Raw genomic sequence first — 22770 nt, 5'->3', positions numbered from 1 at the left:
TAACCTTTATATAGATATGTTACATGGCATATGTAGCACAGAACAGATCTTCACTTGCACCACAGCTCATAGAGCCGTATCTTCATAAGCATATTTCCATAAAGCCTTATGGGGGGTGCTGTCACAGACCCACTTTGGGGTCCCAACCCACAAACGCTGTTCTAAATGATGTTTGCACTATAGAAGTAGTATGAGTCATATGCAGGGATCCTAGAAATCTGTTTGCCATGGGAAAAATGTAGAAAAACTGTCCTGTGACACCACTACAGGCTCCCTGCTGGCACTGGCAATCTATCAGCAGCATGGATCTCTGGCCGAGTCCCCAGTGCATCCGTCAAAGCACCTTTCCCTGGCTTGGGATGGAGTGAGCTAGTGAGAGGCAACCAACCCCAGTGCACTGCCAAACTCAACTCCACCACAAAAAAGTGACAGAACGGCATTCTGGAACATTCTGGCACAACTCAAAACCTGGTGTCTCCTCATTTTCATGGTTGAAAAATTGCTTACATCTGGAATACAGAATCATTGCCCTGCGGTTATAGAAAGCGGTATTTACCCAAAAGGAACAAATCCCACAGCATTCTAAACTTCCTGCATGAATTATTTTTTTCACGCCCCTCATTTTGGGTTGTCGTAGGTTGAGTGATATGGATTCCACAGTCTAATACAAAGGATCTCAACCCATATGTTACTGGTTGCAAAGAATACTTTGTGTGTGCATGAGAAATGAACAGCAATTTTGTTTTATGAGAATTCACAATTTTTATACAGAGCCCTGTATGAATAATAGCTACCACCCTTCCAGAGCAAAATAATTACAGATGGATGCTGTTTATGGCACTCATCACTGTAGTATCTGAGTGCTTCGCAGCCATTTCTGACTTAAGTCTCACAACACTCCTCTGAGGTAGGGAAGTATCATTATTCCAGTTTCAGGTATCAGGAAACTATGGCAGAGAGAGACCCAAGGCCATACAGGAAATCAGTGCCATAGCCAGGATGAGAAGCCAGCTCTCCAGCTCCTGATTCTTAGATCTCACCACAAGACCTCCCTGAAACAAACAGCCTGTGTACTTGGCTATTTCAGTCAAATAAAAAGTTAGTGGTCCTGAACAGCAAATATAAATGGAATTACGCTCAAACAAAGGGGAAATGTTCATTGGCAGGCCCTGCAATGGGAGGGAGGGGTAGAAACAGATTGTGCCCCAAAGCTTTGAGAGGGAAGAAAAATTATGGAATATACAATTCAATTTTTCTGTACAAGCCAGAGAGGTGAAAGGTGCCTGGGTGGCTACAGACGCTGCTGCTGCTGCTTGGAAAGGAGCTTGGGAATATATAGTATTACGGATGTGATGTTGACTAGACCAATAGTTCTACAAAGATGCTGTAGGAGACATTAACCTGAAGATTCTTAGCTTGGGTAGCTAGGCTTTGGCATAGGTTCCATCTTCAGTCAAGATTTTCTAACTTTTTTTTCCCCCCCTCTCCCTTGTACATTATATCAGTGGTTCCCAACCTTTTCTCTGCCATGGTATACCTCGATCTCCAGGAGTGCTTTCCCTCACCTCCAGCTGGCAGCTGCAGGAGAGAAGGGGAGGGGCAGAAGAGCTGATCCATTGCTCACACAAGATAGGAGGAGGGAAGAGAGGAAGCTCTGATTGGTTGCTCCATCCCGGGACAAGGCGGGGCAGTGAGGCAGATGGCCAATCAGAAGGCGGCTTTCCCCCTTGTTCTCATGTAGTTTTTCAAAACATTCCAGGCACAGCTGTTTGGGCCTGACAGCACACTGGCTGGGAATCACTGCATTACATACACCTTTAGGGATTCTCCTGTGGGGGACTAGCTCAAGGGAAAAGAGAAGTTCAATCTCTGGCCTATTCAGTCTTTTAGCCTCAAATCTTACGTTGTGTCCAAAGTATTACATTTGTATTTGGTGTAACAGTGCTCCTCGCCCTATTTATACCAAGCTTTTGTTGGGACCAGGGAGGGGATTTCAATCCAGTGAGGCTCTCTTCACAGTTGGAAATTCCATGGTGGCTTTCTCACAGATCCATTTGTTGGGGTTGAAACAGCTCTCAGCCAGAATCTCGTCCATGCCACAAACAACACAGCTATGACTGCCGCTGCTGCCAGTAACATGAAGCCTAATGGAAGAGAGTGTCAGAGAAGCAGATTTTACTCCAGTGAAGTGTTAGTTGGGTATGTTAATAACAGCTTTCACTAAGAGAGCTTTCCTCCCAACCATTTGAGTTAAATAGATATTAACAGAAAAAAGCAAACAGTTTTAAAAAGTCTGGTTAAGGATTTCCTGCTCTGCCCTGCCCCCACCTCAGTTATTCAAGTTTCACGCTTTTGGTATTTGTGATGTCATAAACCTACTAGTTCTTCCATTGTCCATGGAGTCTCTCAGTTAAGAGAGGGTAGACAAGACCTGAATTTCTAATGTGTGTGTGTGGCGGGGGGGGGGGGGGAATTTAAAATAAAATACAAAACAAAACAGAACCCTTTCAGGTATCAGAGGGGTAGCCGTGTTAGTCTGGATCTGTAAAAGCAGCAAAGAGTCCTGTGGCACCTTATAGACTAACAGACTTATTGGAGCATGAGCTTTCGTGGGTGAATACCCACTTCGTCAGATGCATCTGGTTTTAAAAGAGATAGCATAATTTCATGAGCAGTAACAGTAGCTGTAGCTCAGTATCTTGTTTCAGGGCATGAAATGATCACCTGTGGGGGACAGAAGGAATTTCTCCCATGCTCAGACCCCTGCTCCAGTTGTGCAGTGTTGAACATAGGATTGCATTCTGCGGGACTTTCACCTTCTTCAAAAGCATCAAGTACTGCCTTCTGCCACCAGGGCTGTCTTTAGGGTCTTAGTGTTGACCTTCCCGCCTCTTCCTATCCCTGTTCTAATTTGACCTTTCCTGCAGGCTCCCACCACAGCTGGCTGCTGCAGCCTGGTGAGTCTTCCTTCCGAGGGGATCTAGTACTTAAAAGTGAAAAAGCCTCCAGCCTGCCAGACCTATTAGCACAACACTGAAACTGTTAAAGAGCCACTCAAGTGGTAATGATGCCATTTAACAGGCATTTGCCAACCCCCAGGTATATACTGTCAGTTTCTGAATTTACTGAAAAAACAGTTGTGCATGACTGTAATATTTATTCACACCTTCTATGGGTCATCTCGATTATCACTTCAAAGTTTTTTCTTCTGCTGCTACTGATAGCTCATCTCAATTGATTGGCCTCTTACAATTGGTATGCGTACTTCCATCTTTTCATGCTCTCTGTATGTATAAATATCTTCTGTCTGCGTGTTTCACTCTATGAATCTGAAGAAGTGGGCTGTAGCCCACGAAAGCTTATGCTGAAATAAATTTGTTAGTCTCTAAGGTGCCACAAGTACTCCTGTTCTTTATTCAGAATATGTTAGTCTACAGGACCTTAGTTTAAAATTGTCTTTAAAAATATTTCATTAGTGTGTTGCTGAAGATTATAAAATCACATCTCTAAACAATCCTTGCATAGATTTTTAGATGCACAATCTGAGTATTCATCTTTAGCCTTCAATGCTTCAATCTTCAGACATATAGTTTTTTAAATAAATCCTTCAAAAGACCATCCTTATCTAAAATACACATGTGAGCCCAGGCTGCAATCAGGCATAGTGGCACCAGTTTAATAATACTGCATAGGGCTCCATAAATCCTAAGGACGGCCTTGTCTGCCACAGACAGAATACCGGACTAGATGGGTCAGGGGTCTCTTCAGACCTATGATCTTTTTGTTTAGTGCAGTAAAGATGTTGCATAAACAATAGAATCCTTATTTGATCCAAATAGTTTTAAATCAATACATAAATAATAAATGATAATAATAATAATTAATAATAATAATAAAAGGGAATGGATTCAACATACTTCTCTGCTGGTAATCCTGCACCAGTCACCCACAACCATCTGTCCTTCCCCTTACTGAGTCCAAGCCAGTAGTAGCCTTTTTCCATCTTCATCCTGTTCATAATAAAGGTCTGGAAGACACAAGACCAAAACTGAATCAGATTGACAGGATAATATTAATGAAGGCAAAAGAAAGAAAAACATGTAACCAGTTGTCCCAGTGCTCTGAAGGGAAATAATCCATAAATAAAATATAATAATAATAATAATAATGTGCAGTTTCATGACACCTTTCATTCTAGAGCAGTGCTTCTCAAAGTTGGGCCGCCGCTTGTGCAGGGAAAACCCCTGGCAGTTTGGGGCAGTTTGTTTACCTGCCGCGTCGGCAGGTTCGGCCGATTGTGGCTCCCACTGTCTGTGGTTCGCCGCTCCAGGCCAATGTGGGCTGCGGAAAGCGGCGCGGGCCGAGGGATGTGCTGCCCGCCCTTCCCACAGCCCCCATTGGCCTGGAGCAGCGAACAGCAGCCAGTGGGAGCTGCGATCGGCCGAACCTGCGGACACGGCAGGTAAACAAACCAGCCCGACCCGCCAGGGGCTTTCCCTGCACAAGCGGCAGACCGGCTTTGAGAAGCACTGTTCTAGAGCTTATGGAAAGTGTAGGGGACAATTTCCTGGTGCAAGTGCTGGAGGAACCAACTAGGAGCAGAGCTTTTCTTGACCTGCTGCTCACAAACAGGGAAGAATTAGTAGGGGAAGCAAAAGTGGATGGGAACCTGGGAGGCAGTGACCATGAGATGGTCGAGTTCAGGATCCTGACACAAGGAAGAAAGGAGAGCAGCAGAATATGGATCCTGGATTTCAGAAAAGCAGACTTTGACACCCTCAGGGAACGGATGGGTGATTGAGGGAGGTCCCGGATGACTGGAAAAAGGCTAATGTAGTGCCCATCTTTAAAAAAGGGAAGAAGGAGGATCCAGGGAACTACAGGCCAGTCAGCCTCACCTCAGTCCCTGGAAAAATCATGGAGCAGGTCCTCAAGGAATCAATTATGAAACACTTAGAGGAGAGGAAAGTGATCAGGAACAGTCAGCATAGATTCACCAAGGGGAAGACGTGCCTGATTGCCTTCTATGATGAGATAAATGGCTCTGTGGATGAGGGGAAAGCAGTGGATGTGTTATTCCTTGACTTTAGCAAAGCTTTTGATACGGTCTCCCACAGTATTCTTGCCGCCAAGTTAAAGAAGTATGGGCTGGATGAATGGACTGTAAGGTGGATAGAAAGCTGGCTAGCTAGTCGGGCTCAACGGGTAGTGATCAATGGCTCCATGTCTAGTTGGCTGCCGGTTTCAAGCGGAGTGCCCCAAGGGTCGGTCCTGGGGCCGGTTTTGTTTAATATCTTTATTAATGATCTGGAGGATGGTGTGGACTGCACTCTCAGCAAGTTTGGCAGGCGTGGTAGATACACTGGAGGGTAGGGATCGGATACAGAGTGACCTAGACAAATTAGAGAATTGGGCCAAAAAAAACCTGATGAGGTTCAACAAGGACAAATGCAGAGTCCTGCACTTTGGACGGAAGAATCCTATGCACTGCTACAGACTAGGGACCGAATGGCTAGGTAGCAATTCTGCAGAAAAGGACCTAGGGGTCACAGTGGACGAGAAGCTGGATATGAGTCAATAGTGTGCTCTAGTTGCCAAGAAGGCTAACGGCATTTTGGGCTGTATAAGTAAGGGCATTGCCAGCAGATCGAGGAACGTGATCGTTCCCCTTTATTCGACATTGGTGAGGCCTCATCTGAAGTACTGTGTCCAGTTTTGGGCCCCACACTACAAGAAGGATGTGGAAAAATTGGAAAGAGTCCAGCGGAGGGCAACAAAAATGATTAGGGGTCTGAAGCACATGACTTATGAGGAGAGGCTGAGGGAACTGGGATTGTTTAGTCTCCAGAAGAGAAGAATGAGAGGGGAATTTGATAGCTGCTTTCAACTATCTGAAGGGGGGTTCCAAAGAGGATGGAGCTCGGCTGTTCTCAGTGGTGGCAGATGACAGAACAAGGAGCAATGGTCTCAAGTTGCAGTGGGGGAGGTCTAGGTTGGATATTAGGAAACACTATTTCACTAGGAGGGTGGTGAAGCACTGGAATGCGTTACCTAGGGAGGTGGTGGAATCTCCTTCCTTGGAGGTTTTTAAGGCCCGGCTTGACAAAGCCCTGGCTGGGATGATTTAGTTGGGAATTGGTCCTGCTTTGAGCAGGGGGGTTGGACTAGATGACCTCCTGAGGTCCCTTCCAACCCTGATATTCTTTGATTCTATGATTCTTTATAAATATCAGCTAAGTCTTATTATCCCCATTTTAAAAATGGGGAAATTAAGGTACAAAGAGTGAAATTCACCCTGTGCAGCAGGTCAGTGAATGCCACTAAGTGGTGCTTAGACACTGTTTCTGACCTTCTGAACATAGGTGAATTTGACCCAAAGAGTTTAGGTAATTTGAAAAGTCATACAAGCTTGTGACAAGAGTAGGAATAGAATCCAGGTCTCCTGACTCTCCCCGACCTGTGTGTTAACTGCAAGACTATTCTTTCTGAGCCCATATCAATTGGGTGTAACACTCACTTCCCCTTGTGAATACATAACAGTTCCCTGGGAAGTGGTTGAACCACCATATCTAGAAACTTCTAAAGAAATGAGTTAAAGAGCAACAGTGATCATATGTTGCAAGGAATAATACTGCACTGGCTAGTGGGGTGTGGGCACTGGACTAAGTGCAGCCTAATAATAATAAATAATAATAATAATAGTAATAATAAGGCCTTTCCAGGATTCTTTGACACTAATATGCTTTGGATAGAAAGCTCTCTATTATTGTACTTTGTCCTCAGACAGAAGTAGGATACTGTGAAGGGACTCTGGTTAGCTTGTGAAGTGACCTGGTGCCTTATTGGCATAATCTCACTTCCCTGCACAGAGAAGAGAGGATCCAGGGCTCAATAGTTACAAAAATTAAACCCAATTTGTTTTAAAAATAAGAGCATTAATACAGTTCAAGAAAGGTGGCTAAAATGGAGACACTTTCCAGGATGGGCGACAATGCTCACAAAACATACAAAAGAAAACAAAGCATCTCACGCAATACAGCCTCCCCGGACTGTTGTATTAATTTACATGGAATATATGGGCTAAAGGTGTTAGCATAACCCACTCACTGTCCAGTATTAAACCGTGTTAAACAAAGGTCCATGATTTGGCATACAGAGACATCAGCCTACTTAGTGCCATGGCAAATACACGATTAAAAATCCTTGTAACCTTTCATTAAAAGATACAGAAGAGAAGGAAAAACAGTTAAATCATTTGAAATGTAAAGTATTTAATTAAAGCTTTTAATTTAACAACATTTTCTATTCTCTTTCCTTTTAGCTGGAGAGAGGTTTAAAAGGAAAATCCACTTGTCTGACACTCTCTTAGATGCTATTAAAGATGGTGATAGCTGTCTTTTTTGGGCAAAAGAGAAGGTTAGTTGAAATGAGCTGGAGTGGATTTTGCTACTGTTAAAGGAGATCCCATTTAATCCCAGGTGGTATTTGAGATTCAGATGGAGCTGGTACAGGTGGCAATGTCATCTGGGTACCACTCTCTGGCCTAGTCTGGTCAGGACATCTCTCAGGGTATGTCTACATAGGGATAAAAGATCCACAGAAGCTGCCTCAGACTGGCGGGGCTTGGACCATGGGGCTAAAAATTGCTCTGTAGATGTTTGGGTTCAGGCTGGAGCCTGTGCTCTGGGACCCTCCACTCTCACAGACTGAGCCCAAACATCTACGTAGTAATTTGTCAGCCCTGGAGCACAGGCCCAGGTCAGCCGTGGGTTTTTATCCCTGTGCAGGCAAACCCTCAGGTTAGGGTAATGGAGGCCCACAGATCCCAGGAGGTGGTGGGAGTGGCAGCCATGATGGTGAAACTCACTCCATTCTCCCCCAAAGTCTTTTTCTTTAAGGACTCACAAAAGGAATGGTGGGTGGGATAGTCCATCCCTCATCGTTTTGTTCAGCAATTAGGCCTAATAACTGACATACCACTTTTAATTCATTAATATCTGGCACCACATAATGTTTTAACAAGTATAATTTCAACAGTCCTTGGATTATATCAATGTGGTCTTTTTGGTTTAGGCTAATCCAGTCTCTGACTCTTTCACACCCATTTATAAAGTTTTTTTAATTGAAAATAACAACCTACTTTCCATGGTAATTTTCTAAGCAGGCAAAAGTTATAGACCAGTTGTCACAACAGGACCCCCAGTGAAAAAATCAGAGAAGACAGACTTTCAAGGAAGCAATTCCCCCATCCCCCAGTATAACAACAGGGCATTGTGGATATACATCCCACCAGTATCTCGCACTGACCATTGTCAGAGACAAAATACAGGGCTAGATGAGCCTTTGGTCTGTTCCACTATGGCAAAAGCTGAGAGAGAATAATGGATTAGATACACCAGACATGACCAGGAGTCCATTTGTCCAGGGTCTCTTCATCTACTGCACCACTACTGGATCAGATCAATGGTGCAGTAGATGAAGAGACCCTGGACAAATGGACTTCTGGTCATGTCTGGTGTGTCAGGAGCTTGATATAGACCATACAATGGTCTGACCCTCTGTGGCAGGAAGTGAGTTACATTTGACTTCCTTCTGGTATGGTATTTCTTATGTTCCTTGTTGGATTGCTCTCCCTTTCTCCATTAGAAGTGTGAATGAGGTGTTTTCTCACCTTCTCCTCCTCATTGTCAATCACAGCCAGGCTGCCTGCCTGTGAGTTGCAGTACCTCTTGCTATCACTCCAGTTTTTTTTCTTCTCTGAGAAGTAGTAGCATTTCCCGTGGCGCAGAACCCATCCAAGTGGACAGTACTCACACTGGGCATGTTCTACAAGGTAAAGAAAGAGTCCTATAACGAGATCAATGGAGTATCTCCACCCTCCTTTTTCCCTCTCATTATCCAGCTCCCTCTCTCTTTCACAGACCATCCTTTCTTCTCAGATGTGGAACTTGACATGGCAATCCCTGCCTGTGTCTACTCAAGGCTAGACTGCAGGAACACACACTACCTGGGGACTCCCTGAAAAACCAGCTAGATGCTTCACCTAATACAGAATGCAGCTGCCCGCTTTCTGAAGGGTGCAGAGCAACAGCAGCTTATTATACCCATGCTCCTTTCTCTTCCTGAGGTGCCAAGACATCAAAGCATTGATCATCACCTATAAAGCGGTTTCTAGGACCCACCTCTCTCTCTCTCTGTCCAGTCACTGCACCTATGCTCAGCAGGAATGCTCCTGCCGCCTGCCTGAGGGGGGCTACTCCTGGGCGCCATAGACAGGATGTTCCTGTCCTCACCTCTGGAATTCACTTCTGCTAGAAAAAATATCTGATCTGAGCCTGGCTCCATTTGAAGTGTGATGTAAGATCCATCTCTCTGTTCAGACTTTATAGTAAGTGCAGGTTGTGGGAATGCCATTCAGGCCGCTACGTGGTCCACCCCATGTCCTTTTTGGGTAGCCAGTTTGGTGCTGCAGAGGGCGATGGTGTATTTACTGTCTATTTAGGGAGAGGGGGAAATGTTGTTTCTAAACCTGCTCTAAATTATTCAAAGTGCACCAAGGTACTACAGTGATTAGGGCTTTATAAATGCCTGCAGTCATAAAACTATGAACTATTATTAATAAAGATACAGGTCTCTGCATGCTTCAGTGATGCACAGGAAGGAGAATATCACATGAGGCGGTTACCTGCTTTCCCACTCTCTAACTCCCCACAAAAATGTTCCTTTAATTTGCCCAGCATCATCACAGTACTTCTGTGAAGGTCATCGGACGTATTCTGGTTGTTTCCACCGAGTTCCTCAGATAAATTCTGGGCACTGTTGAGGCAGCTGAGACTAGAGCCTTGAAAGACTTAAATAGAAAACACACAGAGATATAAATACATGTAATGGATTAAGCAAAATGAGTAGCTGTGTCACACGGCAACCTCGCTTGGAGTGCCTTTATACAGCAAGCCACAGCATGAGAGGCACACCTGCCTCAGTTTCCCCTTTCTCAGAGTCCCCAGTAAATAGTCCAAACAATCTTTGAGTACAACCATAGTCCTTGCAGGGTTAATTACCAAAGTCCCATGCACACAACCCATAACCCAAGTCCCATAATCATATTTCCAACATCAAATCAATCAGCGTCCCTCACCACAGGCTCTGGCATCCCTCACCATGCCTCTCTCCCAGCCTTCTGCCCTCTCTGTCCCTTCGGCTTCAGGTCTCTGGCTCCATGAGCCAGCAGGCATCTCCCTCTGCTGCTCTCAGCCTTAAGCTCTCTCCTGGTTTGTCAGTCTAGCTCAGGAAAGTCAGCTAGCCAGCCCCTCCACTGCCTTCCTAATAATTTCCCACCTTTTTCCAGGGAAGGCCTGCAGAGAGCTCTCTGCTCCCTACAGGCTCTACCAGACAACTCCTCCCATCTCCTGCTCTCTGGGAGCTCTGACTCACCAGGTTTCTCTCCCTCTCAGCCCAGGTGCCCTCTTTTGAGATGGTGCCCCTAACCCCTGTTTGCCAGAAGCTTGGAATGGGTGACAGAGGATGGATCACAGTCACTTGATGATTACCTGTTCTGTTCATTCCCTCTGAAGCAGCTGGCATTGGCCACTGTCAGCAGACAGGATACTGGGCTAGATGGACCTTTGGTCTGACCCAGTATGGCCGTTCTTATGTTCTTTTAAAACAACTGGGAGACAGCTGATGAGTCACAGAGGCACTGGCCCTGCTCACTCCTAAGGGCAGTGTCACTCCGTGATGAGCTGATAGAGGGAAAATGAGGCCCATCTAATATTGCCCTTTTTTTGCCACAGATGGCCTGATTGTCTCTCCGAATTGCCTGTGGCAGAGGTTTGCTTTTATGCCTCAATCATTGCTTTACACTGGTCTCATCTGGCCAAATGGACAAGTAGCAGGAGCAGTGAATGAAGATGCCAAGCTTTTCTAAATGCAAACTCTTTCCCTCTTCAATGGGCTCCGTTTTCCTTCCATCAATTAAAATGGCTGAGCGCTAGAAATCTCTCGCTGTTGTGTTTCCAGTGTAATATGCAGGGCAGATGGATTAGGGATGGGAGATGTGATCATAAAAATGGCATTATTGAACTTACCCTCCCCCTTCTTGGCTTTGAAACAAGGAGCCAGAACTTACTCAGAACAGCCAAACCTGTCACAGTCCCAAGCAGAATGATCACTGCTACTCCTAGGGATATGGTCAAGGGATGGCAAAATGGAGAAGACCTGGAAGAAGCTGCAAACACAGAAGGAGCTGTTAGCATAGTTTAAAGTCAGGGGTCGGCAACCTTCGGCATGTGGCCCATCAGGGTAATCCGGTGGCGGTCCGTGAGACATTTTATTTACGTTGCCTGTCCGCAGGCACGGCCCCCACAGCTCCCAGTGGCCGAGGTTTGCCGTTCCCAGCCAATAGGAGCTGTGGGAAGCAGCAGCCAGCACGTTCCTGCGGCCCACTGCTTTCCGCAACTCTCATTGGCCAGGAACGGCAAACCGCAGCCACTGAGAGCTGCGGGGGGCCATGCCTGTGGACAGTCAATGTAAACAGAATGTCTCATGGCCCACCAGTGGATTACTCTGATGGGTGCGTGCGAAGGTTGCCGACACCTGGTTAGACACAGGAAGAGACCCACAAAGGCAAAGGCTTTTATTCATCCTAACCCATAACAGAAGGCAAGGGGGGCACTTGAAAGGAAAGAAAGTTAAAATTGCCCAGTTGAAGGCACTGACCTGGGTTACTACTGAGGCAAATAGCTCTGTAGGAATTAAAATATAAGAATGGCATCTGCAGTGACTCTACAAGGGTTACATATTTCCCTCATTCCTAGTGCTTCAAGGCATAAACTACTCCCTGGGGGTCAGGAAGAAATTTCCTTTCATGGTATATATAATGGAATGGTGCTTCACATGGGGCATTGTGAATGTTTCAATCTCCTCTGAAGCATCAGAGGAAAAATGAATTCCTGTTTAGCTCAAACAGGAATTCGTTTAGGGAAGTTCTATGGCCTGTGTTATACAGGTCAGTCCAAATGATCCCAGTAGTCCCTTCTAGCCTTACAATCTATGAATCTATGGACTAAGTATTTTGAACTATGAACCTATACCACCAAGCCTCCCATAGTCAATGAGCTTGTACCAGCCTCCTGGTTGGAGAAAGAGGACATTTCTAGCTCTATTTTGTTCTTTGTTGGTTTACTTTCAGTGAATAGTGTTGGTGAAAAGTGTTGGGTTGTGAGTCCAGGAACCTGAAGCTCTTTGTATCTCTCTCCAAACAGGTATAGTATGAGCAATGGCAGTACAAGTTTCCAACACATCAGCCCCCCCATCAAGGTGACTTGATCGTGATCCCTCTTCCAGGGCTGAGTAGGGAATTTGGTCTGTGTAACCCATCCATTCCTTGGGAGATGGCCAATTAAAGGTAAGCAATCCCAGCCAGGGGAGTGGGTTTTGTGATGTGGACAATTGTCCAATCAGGTATTAGACTGCAACCCTAAATAATTGCACACAGTGCACTGAACAGCTGGCAGATGGGAATGAATTCTGATCACTCACTACTGACCTACATAGAATAGATAGGAACTGATGGCACCTAAAGCTGAGTGGCTCAGTGTCCCCTTCCAGCCCCCCTGAATTATTCAATCTCCACATGCATAGGGCAACATTGGAAAAGATGACGGCTCTATTTAACCCATTCCCCATGACCTGAGAGTGGATGTAAACTGTGCCCTAGAGATAAAAGTTTCTGTATGCTATCTCCTTGAGTCATTCAATCCACTGAGATGGAGCTGCATGACAGCTTGTGCTCTAGAGGTAAAAATAATTGCAACCCATTTCCCACTACTCCCAAATCATTCAGTCACACCTCACCCTCTAAATTCTTACTCTACATTCTCTAGGTCTGTGATACAAATATACTTGCTTCCATTTTACTCAGAGATCAGATAAGTTACAGCAGTGGTTCTCAACCATAGGTACACAGAGGTCTTCCAGGGGGTACATCAACTCATTTAGATATTTGCCTAGTTTTACAGCAGGCTACATAAAAAGCACTAGAGAAGTCAGTACAAATTTAAATTTCATCCAGACAATGACTTGTTTATACTGCGCTATATACTATACACTGAAATGGAAGTACAACACTTATATTCCAGTTGGTTTATTTTATAATTATATGGTAAAAATGAGAAAGTAAGCAATTTGTCAATAATAGCGTGCTGTGACACTTTTGTATTATTATGTCTGATTTTGTAAGCAAGTAGTTTTTAAGTGAATTGAAACTTGGGGGTACGCAAGACAAATCAGACTCCTGAAAGGGGTACAGTAGTCTGGAAAGGTTGAGAGCCACTGAGTTGCAGTCCTTTCCTTCTGTAAACCCCTCCCCAAATATTTGCTAGATGACCACTCTCCTAAGAGAACAACGAAAGATGTAATTAGCTTTGGGTTATTAATTGCCCTAAAGTAATTTTTTTCTCTGTTTTTTAAGGATCACATTTCTGTTTTGCTGCACTGGGATAGCACACGCCCGCACGCTCTCTCTCTCTCTGTGGAGCTTTAGCTGATGTTTACATAAAAGGGCAGGAACTTGTGGGTTAAGGCACCATTTTGTAATGACTTCCTGATATACTGACTTTATAAATAACATGTATTAATTATTATTAAATTATTAAATATTAATTTATCAAAGAGTAACCCGTGGAAGGGTGACAAATCCTATCAGGGGCTTCAATTGTGCCAGGGAAAAGTGGTTACCTAGTCATTCTCTTCAAAAGTGTTTACAAAAGCAGCTGGTATAGGCTAGGCATATTAGACATTATCTGATGTGCAAATGGGGCTCCTGTAAGGCTGTTAAGACTCTTGGCCTGACTCTCCTCTCACTTATTCTGGTGTAAATCAGGAGTAACTCCACTGTCATATGAGTGAAAGAGGACTCATGCCCTCCCTGTTCAAAGTATTCTAATCTATCTGTGGTTATGGCATTTTCAAATCTCATTAAATAAAAATATACTGAAAATAAATATGCCTATGCACCCTTATAGCACTTTTGATTGAAGGGTCTCAAAACGTTTTATAAATATGAAGCTTCACCACATCCAGAAACAAGTACATTTTACAGATGGGGAAACTGAGGTACAGAAAGTTTAAATAGCATGCTTAACTGGAGGTCATGCAGCAAGCCATTGGCAGAGTTGGATAAAGACCCAAGAGGTACGTCCAGGGCCAGCGCTTCCATTTAGATGACCTAGGCGGTTGCCTAGGGCACCAGAATTTGGGGTGCGGCATTTTGCCGCCCTTGGCGGCAATTCTGCGGTGGGGGGTCCTTCCGTGCTCCAGGTCTTCGGCGGCAATTCTGCGGCGGGGGGTCCTTCCACGCTCTAGGACCCGCCGCCGAAGTGCCCCGAAGACCAGAAGGACCCCCCACCTAGGGCGGCAAAAACCCTGGCGCCGCTCCTGGGTACGTCTACACAGCAAGCAGAAACATGCGGCAGCAAGTCTGAGAGCCTGGGTCTATGGACTCAGGCTCACGCTATACTGCTAAAAATAGCTGTGTAGAAAGAGCCTAAGCTCCAGCCTGAACATCTACACAGCTATTTTTGCACTGGTGGCATGAGCCCTGTGAACCCAAGTCTTTAGACCCAGACCCGCTGCTGTGGGTTTCTGCTTGCCATGTAGATGTACTCAAGCAGTCCTGACTAGAGCTGCACAAATAACTGATCTTTTGGTTTGGTGGCAGTTAACCAAAAAAAAAAAAAAAAAAAAAAAACAACACGGGAAAAAATTGGTTTAGGTTGAACTGAACCTGATTTGATTTTTTTTAATTTTTAGTGACTCAATAAAGGGTGTTCTGGCTTTGTTCCAGAGCATGGATTCAAAGCCAGATCACCTGCATCCCACCCCCAGGCTAAAGGTTGCGGGGCTTGCAGCAGCACCACAACCTCCACTGTTTTGTGAACGGCCAATATTATTTGTACCAAATTTGCACATACTTTTGGGTCAGCCAAAACTGTATTTTTCATCAAATAAACTGTCCAAAAAATTTTGCCCAGTTCTAGTCCTGACTCCCAGTTTCCTGCTCTAGCTGTTAAATCCCGGCTTCTCAACTTTTTGCTTTCTGAGGCCCCGCCAACATGCTATAAAAACTCCATGGCCCACCTGTGCCACAACAACTGTTTTTCTGCATATAAACGCCATGGCCGTAGGGGGTAGCAAGCAGGGCAATTGCCTGGGGCCCCACGCTACAGGAGCTCCCGTGAAGCTACAGTGCTTCGGCTTCAGCCCTGGGTGGTGGGGCTCAGGGCCCCTGGCTTCAGTCCCATGCAGTGGCTGTGGGGCTTCAGCTTTCTGCCTTGGGCCCCAGGGAGTCTAATGGTAGCTCTGCTTGGCAGGCCAGACCCTCTGAAACCTGCTTGCAGCCCCCCAGGAGGCCCAAGACCCCTGGTTGAGAACCACTGCGCTAAATCAAATTATCTGGTGGTACATGGCACAGAAATAAAGTCTGGAGATGTTATTCTTACCTCCATTTGATCTTTTCCTTCTTCCTTTGAAGCGTAGGGCTGTGTAACCATCCTCCCCCTCTTCCATCTCTAGCCTCTTTTGCAGAGTGAAACCAAGAGAAACAAACAACCCTTACTGTCACAGCAAAAGCAACCATGGAAAGTTAGTAGGAAGGAAGGAGCAGTGAGAGACTGGTCACTTATGAACTTAAGCCAAAGTAAACCACACAGGATGCTTGTATTTGAGTTCAGAGGACAGCTTAGTGCATGCCTGAAAGGTAGGGCTTGTTTTTATAACAAAAAAGAAAGAACAAAGGATTTTCGTATAATGTGACTATGTGGCATATGTAACAGGAACCCTACAGCTCCTGCTTGAGGTAGGAAAAATGAGGCCACTGTTAGAAGTGGAAACAGACCCTAGGCCTGCCGTTGCCTATGCCTGCCCCTTAAGCACAAAACCATCCTTCTTGGAAAGTGTCTGATAGGTGAACCATTAAAGACAAGAAGTTCTAAAGCTGGGGCGAGTGTGAGGGAGAAGGCTCCTTTCAGCAAGGAGCTGAAGAACAGGTTGAGGCTTCAGTGCTATAGACTTTATGGTAGTTCTCCCCCTGGGGAGAATTTCAGTCCCATGCGAAGAGGGGGTTAGCTCACAAGCTCCTGGGCGCGATCTTTCTCACGAGCGCCCTGGGGCATTGTTTGCCTAGAGTCAGAGCTGGGCTGTCACGCGGCGCGATGCAGGTGCGGTTGCTGAGTGTTCTGTGTGCGGGGTGCTCTGGGGGCAGTACAGCAGGAAGGTGCTGCGTGGGATGCGTGGCCGGCTGTGAGCTGGCGAGTCTGCAGAACACATACCACCGACATAACTAATGTGTGAAAGCCAGCAGGCGGGGTTGGTCGGCTGCCTTGCATTTTGATTTGACCTGTTTGAGTCAGTGGTTTCTTTGCTTCACATGTCAGAGGGGTAGTTGTGTTAGTCTGTATCCACAAGACTGCATCTGCATCAGTGGGTTTTTTACCCATGAAAGCTTATGCCCAAATAAATCTGTTAGTCTTCAAGGTACCACCGGACTCCTCGTTGTTTTTGCTTCAAATGAGCCTCCGCTTCCAAATCCAACCACTGTGAACTCCCGTGCACACGTTCAGAGATTGGCTGCTGCCTGACCAACTTCCTTTGTGTGCGTGCGGGCTTCAGATATTTAAGATATTAAGTACAGCCTTAAGATAGGTGAGTTTTGATTCCTTAGTGCTGAATGTGCAGGGTGGATCGGTGTAATTTGGGGGAGGGGGAGAGGGAGTGGCTGCAAAGGGTGCAGTAGCATCTATACCGGTAGAACCAAGTTAGCCTGTGTGATATGTGGGCTCAGCCACAGGCAGATCTGCCCTGCACTTGTTTGGTAGGTGTTTTCATTGCTGCTGTGAAGCCAACAAGCTTGTTCTGTGCTCCTGTTGGAGCCAAGCAGAGAGTGAGTCCTGAAGCAGAGCACTGCACTGACCGGCAGGATACAAGCCGTGCTCTTCCTCTGTGACACGTGCGGAGAGAGGTTCAGAATGGGAGCCTTCTGGTCCCACCCTAAATAACCTCCCCCCCCTTCTTTACTGTTCACATCTCTCAAATCCTGCAAACAGGCACTTTTTTAATTTGAAGAAGGTGCCTAGGCCTGTGGTGTTAGTTGGGTGTAGGGCTGCCAACGTTCTGATTGCAGAAAACCGAACACCCTTGCGCTTGCCTTGGTCTGGGAACCCCGGCCAATGGGAGCTGCGGGGATAGCGCCTGCGGGCAAGGGCGGTGCACAGAACTTTCCTGGCTGCCCCTGTGCCTAAGAGCTGGAGAGATATGCTGGTTGCTTCTGGGAGCCACGGAGCCAGGGCAGGCAGGGAGCCTGCCTTAGCCCCACTGTGCCGCTGACTGGACCTTTAGTGGCCCAGTCAGCAGTGCTGACCGGGGCCACGAATGTCCCTTTTCAAAAGGGCGTTTTGGTCGAAAACCGGACGCCTGGCAACCCTAGTTGGATGCTTAACTTTAAGCAAGTGCTTGTCCACAGGATCAGGACCTGGTCACTTAGGGCATGGCACTACTCCAGCGCTTAAAATTAACCATATACTTAAGTGACTTGCTGGATTGGGGTCAGAGTGCTCAGCACTTTGTAGAGGATCAAGCCCTTAGCCAGGCTAGACAGACGGATTTCCATTTAGGCACAGGAGACATGTGCCTAGGGGCGCCGGCGTTCTAGGGGTGCCTAAAAGTTAAAAGTGGGTAAAAAGTTAATACAGTGAGAACCTCGGAGTTACAGATACCTCGGGAATGGAGGTTGTCCGTAACTCTGAAATGTTCCATAACTTTGAAGAAGAGGTTATGGACTTCAGCCACATTGGGGGGGTTGGGAGGCTGCAGCTGCAGGGGGAGAGGAGGGGGTCAGGGCTCCAGGCTGTGGAGGGGGGCGGGAACAGAGTTGGGGCTTCTGACTCTTGGGCACCCAGGCTCAGGGCAGGGGGCTCCTGCCCTGTGGGAGCACCGGGGCTCAGCACTTTAGATGTGAAGGGAGCGCTAGCACCGCAGCTCCACTCCCAGTTTCAGCCTTGTGGGGATTGCTAGGGCTCAGGGCTTCCACTCCCTACTTCGGGGGGTGGGGGGGAGACCAGGGCTCTGGGCTTTAGCTACAGGGGGAGTGCTGGGGCTGAAACTGTCACTCCCCCCGTAGCTAAAGCCCCAAGCCCTGGTGCCCCCCGCGGGGCTAAAGTCAGGAACAGAGCTGTGGGGCTGAAACCCCAAGCCCCAGCACCCCCTGTGGGAGTGAAACTGGAAGTGGAGTCATGGGCTGAAGCCCCGAGCCCCAGCACTCCCCCGCTCTAAAGCCCTGGTGCTCCCGAGGGTCAGAAGTCTGGAGCCCTGACCACCCCCCTGCCACCCTGCAGCTGAAGCCTTGAGCCCCAAGGCAGTACAGTACAGTGTTGTCCCCACAGCTCCCATTGGCCAGGGCCTAGGTCTGTGCGCCCCAAAGCTGCAGACTTAATTGAAAGCAGCTTACAGAAGTGTTCCTGTCTTTAACACTCAGATGCCCAACTCCCAATGGGGTCTAAACATTAAATAAATCCGTTTTACCCTGTATAAAGCTTATATAGGGTAAACTCATAAATTGTTCACCCTTTATAACACCGATAGAGAGATATGCACAGCTGTTTTTCCCCCCAGGTATTATTAATTAACCCAGAGTATGTATTAAGTAAGAAGTGATTTTATTAAATACAGAAAGTAGGATTTAAGTGGTTCCAAGTAATGGCAGACAGAACAAAGTGAATTACCAAGTAAAATAAAATAAAACACGCAAGTCTATGTCTAAGAAAACTGAATACAGATAAAACCTCATCCTTAGAGGAATTCCAGTAAGCTTTCTTTTACAGACCAGCCTCCTTCTAGTCTGGGTCCAGCAATCAGTCACACTCCCTGTAATTACTGTCCTTTGTTCCAGTTTCTTTCAGGTATCCTTGGGGGTAGAGAGCACTGCACTGACCGGCAGGGTACAAGCCGTGCTCTTCCTCTGTGACATGTACCAGCAAGAGCCAGTATACCACCAACCGTACCGGCAGGGGGCAGCTTCCCCAGGCCAGCGATTTAAAGGGCTTGGGGCTCCTGGCAGTGGACAGAGGGAGCCCTGGGGCTCCGGTGGCAGCTGGGAGCCCTGGGGCTCCGGCGGTGATTTAAAGGGCTCGGGGCTCCCAGCCACCACTACCGTAGAGGAGCCCCTGGCCCTTTAAATTGCTGTCAGAGCCCTAGGGCTCCCAGCCACTGCCACTACTCCGGGGCTCTGGCAGCAAGGCTCTGGTGACAATTTAAAGGGCCCAGGCTGCCACTACCCCAGCAGAGCCCAGGACCCTTTAGATCACTGCCAGAGCCCCAGGGTTCCCAGCTGCTACCGCTCTGGTGGTGATTTAAAGGGCTTGGGGCTCCCAGCCCGCACTATCGCAGCCAGAAAACTTGATTTAAAGGGCCTGCCTCTTCCGTTTGAGGCCCCGTCCCCTGCTCAGGACTCCAGTGTACTGGTAAGTCCTTTAAGTTATTTTCACCCCTGGCTGGACTCCTCTTGAGCCCTGTCCAGCCCCTGACCAACTAGTCATGAAATAAGGGTAAACCTGAACCCCTTGCCGCTATGGCCGCCATGCACTTTGTAAACATTCGCGGGGCTGCTGGCAGGCCGAATGGAAGAACCATACATTGGTAGTACACATGAAATACATTTTCAGCCTCATAACTACATGTAGGTTATAATTTCATGTAACATTACTGCAACAATTACTATAACAACCATGCTCAGTGCATCATGAGCCTTCCAAAGACACCCAACATGACAAACTTTGCATTGGATACTGCACAATCATTTTATAAAGATGAATATGGGGGTTTAGGGTGTTCCCCCGAGGTACAGAGCGTCACACATGCCCTCCAAGAAAGCATGAATAGGATCAGAAAAATTGCAGAAGATATTTGTGTTAATTTCTCAGTTATGATAAAACATATACAGAGAGCAAGAGACACAAGACATAGACAAAAAATATATATACAAAGACATTGTATAGCTGAGTTTTAGATACAACTACTTGTTGGTAAATATTAATCTTTTTAGTCCTCTTTTTCTTGTATATTAATTCATTTCCATATTAACTATTCCCCCAGAATCTTTTATATTAGAATTCAAAGATACTCTGGGACTTAGCAAAGACTATTGGTGCTTAGCCTGTGAATGACTTGTGTTCAGGAATTTCTAGGGACTGAGTATTGGGCTGTACCTCATTATTGCTGGTGTCTCCAAGCTTGTGGGAATCTAAGGGTATGTCTACACTACGAGAGTAGTTTGATTTTACTTAAATCGAATATGTGGAATCGATATTACAAAGTCGAACGTGTGTATCCACATTAAGAACAGTAATTCGACTGTGTGAGTCCACACTAACGGGGCAAGCGTCGACATTGGAAGCGGTGCACTGTGGGCAGTTATCCCACAGTTCCCGCAGTCCCCGCTGCCCATTGGAATTCTGGGTCGAGCCCCCAATGCCTGCTGGGGAAAAAAATGTGTTGAGGGTGGTTTTGGGTAACTGTCGTCATCCAACCATCACTCCCGCCCTCCCTCCCTGAAAGCACCGGCGGGCAATCAGTTCGTGCACTTTTCTGGTGAGTGACAGCGCGGACGCCACAGCACTGCGAGCATGGAGCCCGCTGCGACCATCGCTGCAGTTATGGCCGTTGTCAACACCTCGCACCTTATCATCCACCTTTTCCAGAGGCAGATGCTGAGAAATCGGGCGAGGAGGCTACGGCAGCGCGGTGAGGACATGAAGTCTGAGAGTGGCACAGACCTGTCACAAAGCATGGGCCCCTGTGCCGTGGACACCATGGTGGCAATGGGTCACGTTGATGCTGTGGAATGGCGATTCTGGGCACAGGAAACAAGCACGGACTGGTGGGACCGCATAGTGCTGCAGGTCTGGGATGAATCACAGTGGCTGCGAAACTTTTGCATGCGGAAGGGATCTTTCATGGAACTTTGTGAGTTGCTGGCCCCTGCCCTGAAGCGCAAGGACACCCGGATGCGAGCAGCCCTGACTGTCCAGAAGCGAGTGGCCATAGCCCTCTGGAAGCTTGCAACGCCAGACAGCTACCGGTCAGTCACGAACCACTTTGGCGTGGGCAAATCTACTGTGGGGGGGGGTTGTGATGCAAGCAGCCAACGCAATCATTGAGGTACTGCTGTCAAAGGTAGTGACCCTGGGAAACGTGGAGGTCATCATAGATGGCTTCGCCGCGATGGGATTCCCAAACTGTGGTGGGGCTATAGATGGAACTCACATCCCTATCCTGGGACCGGACCACCAGGCCAGCCAGTACATTAACCGAAAGGGCTACTTTTCAATGGTGCTGCAAGCACTGGTGGACCATAGGGGATGTTTTACAAACATCAATGTCAGATGGTCGGGCAAGGTTCGTGACGCTCGTGTTTTCCAGGAACTCTGGTCTGTTTAGATGGCTGCAGGAAGGTATTTACTCCCGACCACAAAATAACTGTTGGGGATGTGGAGATGCCTATAGTGATCCTCGGGGACCCAGCCTACCCGCTAATGCTTTTGGAGTGTGCTTTTGGACGTCTCAAGGGGAGATGGAGAAGCTTACTGACTCGCTCTGATCTCAGCGAAACCAATATCTCTATTGTTATTGCAGCTTGCTGTGTGCTCCACAATCTCTGCGAGAGCAAGGGGGAGACCTTTATGGCAGGGTGGGAGGTTGAGGCAAATAGCCTGGCTGCTGATTACGCCCAGCCAGACAGCCGTGCGATTAGAAGAGCCCAGCGGGATGCGCTGTGCATCCGGGAGGCTTTGAAAGCTAGGTTCCTCAGTGAGCAGGGTAACCTGTGACTATTACATTTGTTTACAGAGAAGCTGAACCTGCCCCCGTTTCTTTACCCAGTGAATGTTCACTATCCTCTCCAGTTTCATACCCCGTTCACCCCCTCCCCCCCTTCCAACACACGTTTAAAAATAAAATCACTGGAAATTTGTTAATGAACACCGTTTTCTTTATTACTGTTTTTTGCAGTAAAGTGTTGAAACTGGGAAGCAGACTGTGGTGGGGAGCGGGTGTAGTGTAGTGATGCAAAGGACGCTTCTAAACTCGAGGAATGACAGGCTCCTGCTTCTAGAGTGGTCTGCACTGGTTGATTCAACGGAGCCTGCCACCCCTCCTGTTCGGGACTCTGTGTGTGGGGGCTATGTGACTTTGTGGCAGGGGGAGGACAGTTACAGATCCCCTGCTGCGTGGCTCTCTGATCCAGGATAAGGACCGCTGCATAAGATCTCTAAACACCCCCCCCCCCCCAAAATACACACATCCCCCCCCCCCCCCCCCCCACACACACACACACACACACACAGAGAAAATGAAAACCACCTCCCAGACTGACCAGGGTGCCTGCAATGTGTGTGTGACCTGCTGCTGAACCTGCCCCCGTGTCTGTACCCTAGTAAAGGTGACTGTCCTCTCCAATTTCCAGCCCCCATCCCAGTTTCATCCCCTAACTGTGTAGTTGCTAATAAAAAATGCGTTTCTGTTAATTACTGTTTCCATCATGTTTTTTTAGGGGAGAGTGTGTTTGAAGGTGGGGAAGGGGGTTGGAAATTGGAGAGGACAGTCACCTTTACTAGGGTACAGACACGGGGGCAGGTTCAGCAGCAGGTCACACACACATTGCAGGCACCCTGGTCAGTCTGGGAGGTGGTTTTCATTTTCTCTGTGTGTGTGTGGGGGGGG

General features: G+C 47.2%; 1 protein-coding gene across 1 annotated transcript; it reads right to left on the bottom strand.

The window, feature by feature from the left end:
* Positions 1-15581, bottom strand: LOC117870710 (natural killer cells antigen CD94-like). The gene is made up of 6 exons (XM_034757984.1): positions 15501-15581; positions 11129-11227; positions 9686-9850; positions 8672-8826; positions 3918-4027; positions 1-2144 (listed from the first exon to the last, which is right to left on the bottom strand). Exons 1-6 carry the CDS (start codon positions 15565-15567, stop codon positions 1994-1996), a joined length of 747 nt encoding a protein of 248 aa, XP_034613875.1. The 5' UTR covers positions 15568-15581; the 3' UTR covers positions 1-1993.
* Between the last annotated feature and the right edge of the window lie 7189 nt (positions 15582-22770).

This window comes from Trachemys scripta, chromosome 1 (genome assembly GCF_013100865.1).
Source record: "Trachemys scripta elegans isolate TJP31775 chromosome 1, CAS_Tse_1.0, whole genome shotgun sequence".
Lineage (NCBI taxonomy): Eukaryota > Metazoa > Chordata > Testudines > Emydidae > Trachemys > Trachemys scripta.
The sequence above is the reverse complement of the archived record's forward strand: the minus strand, read 5'-3'. Positions and strand labels throughout refer to the sequence as shown.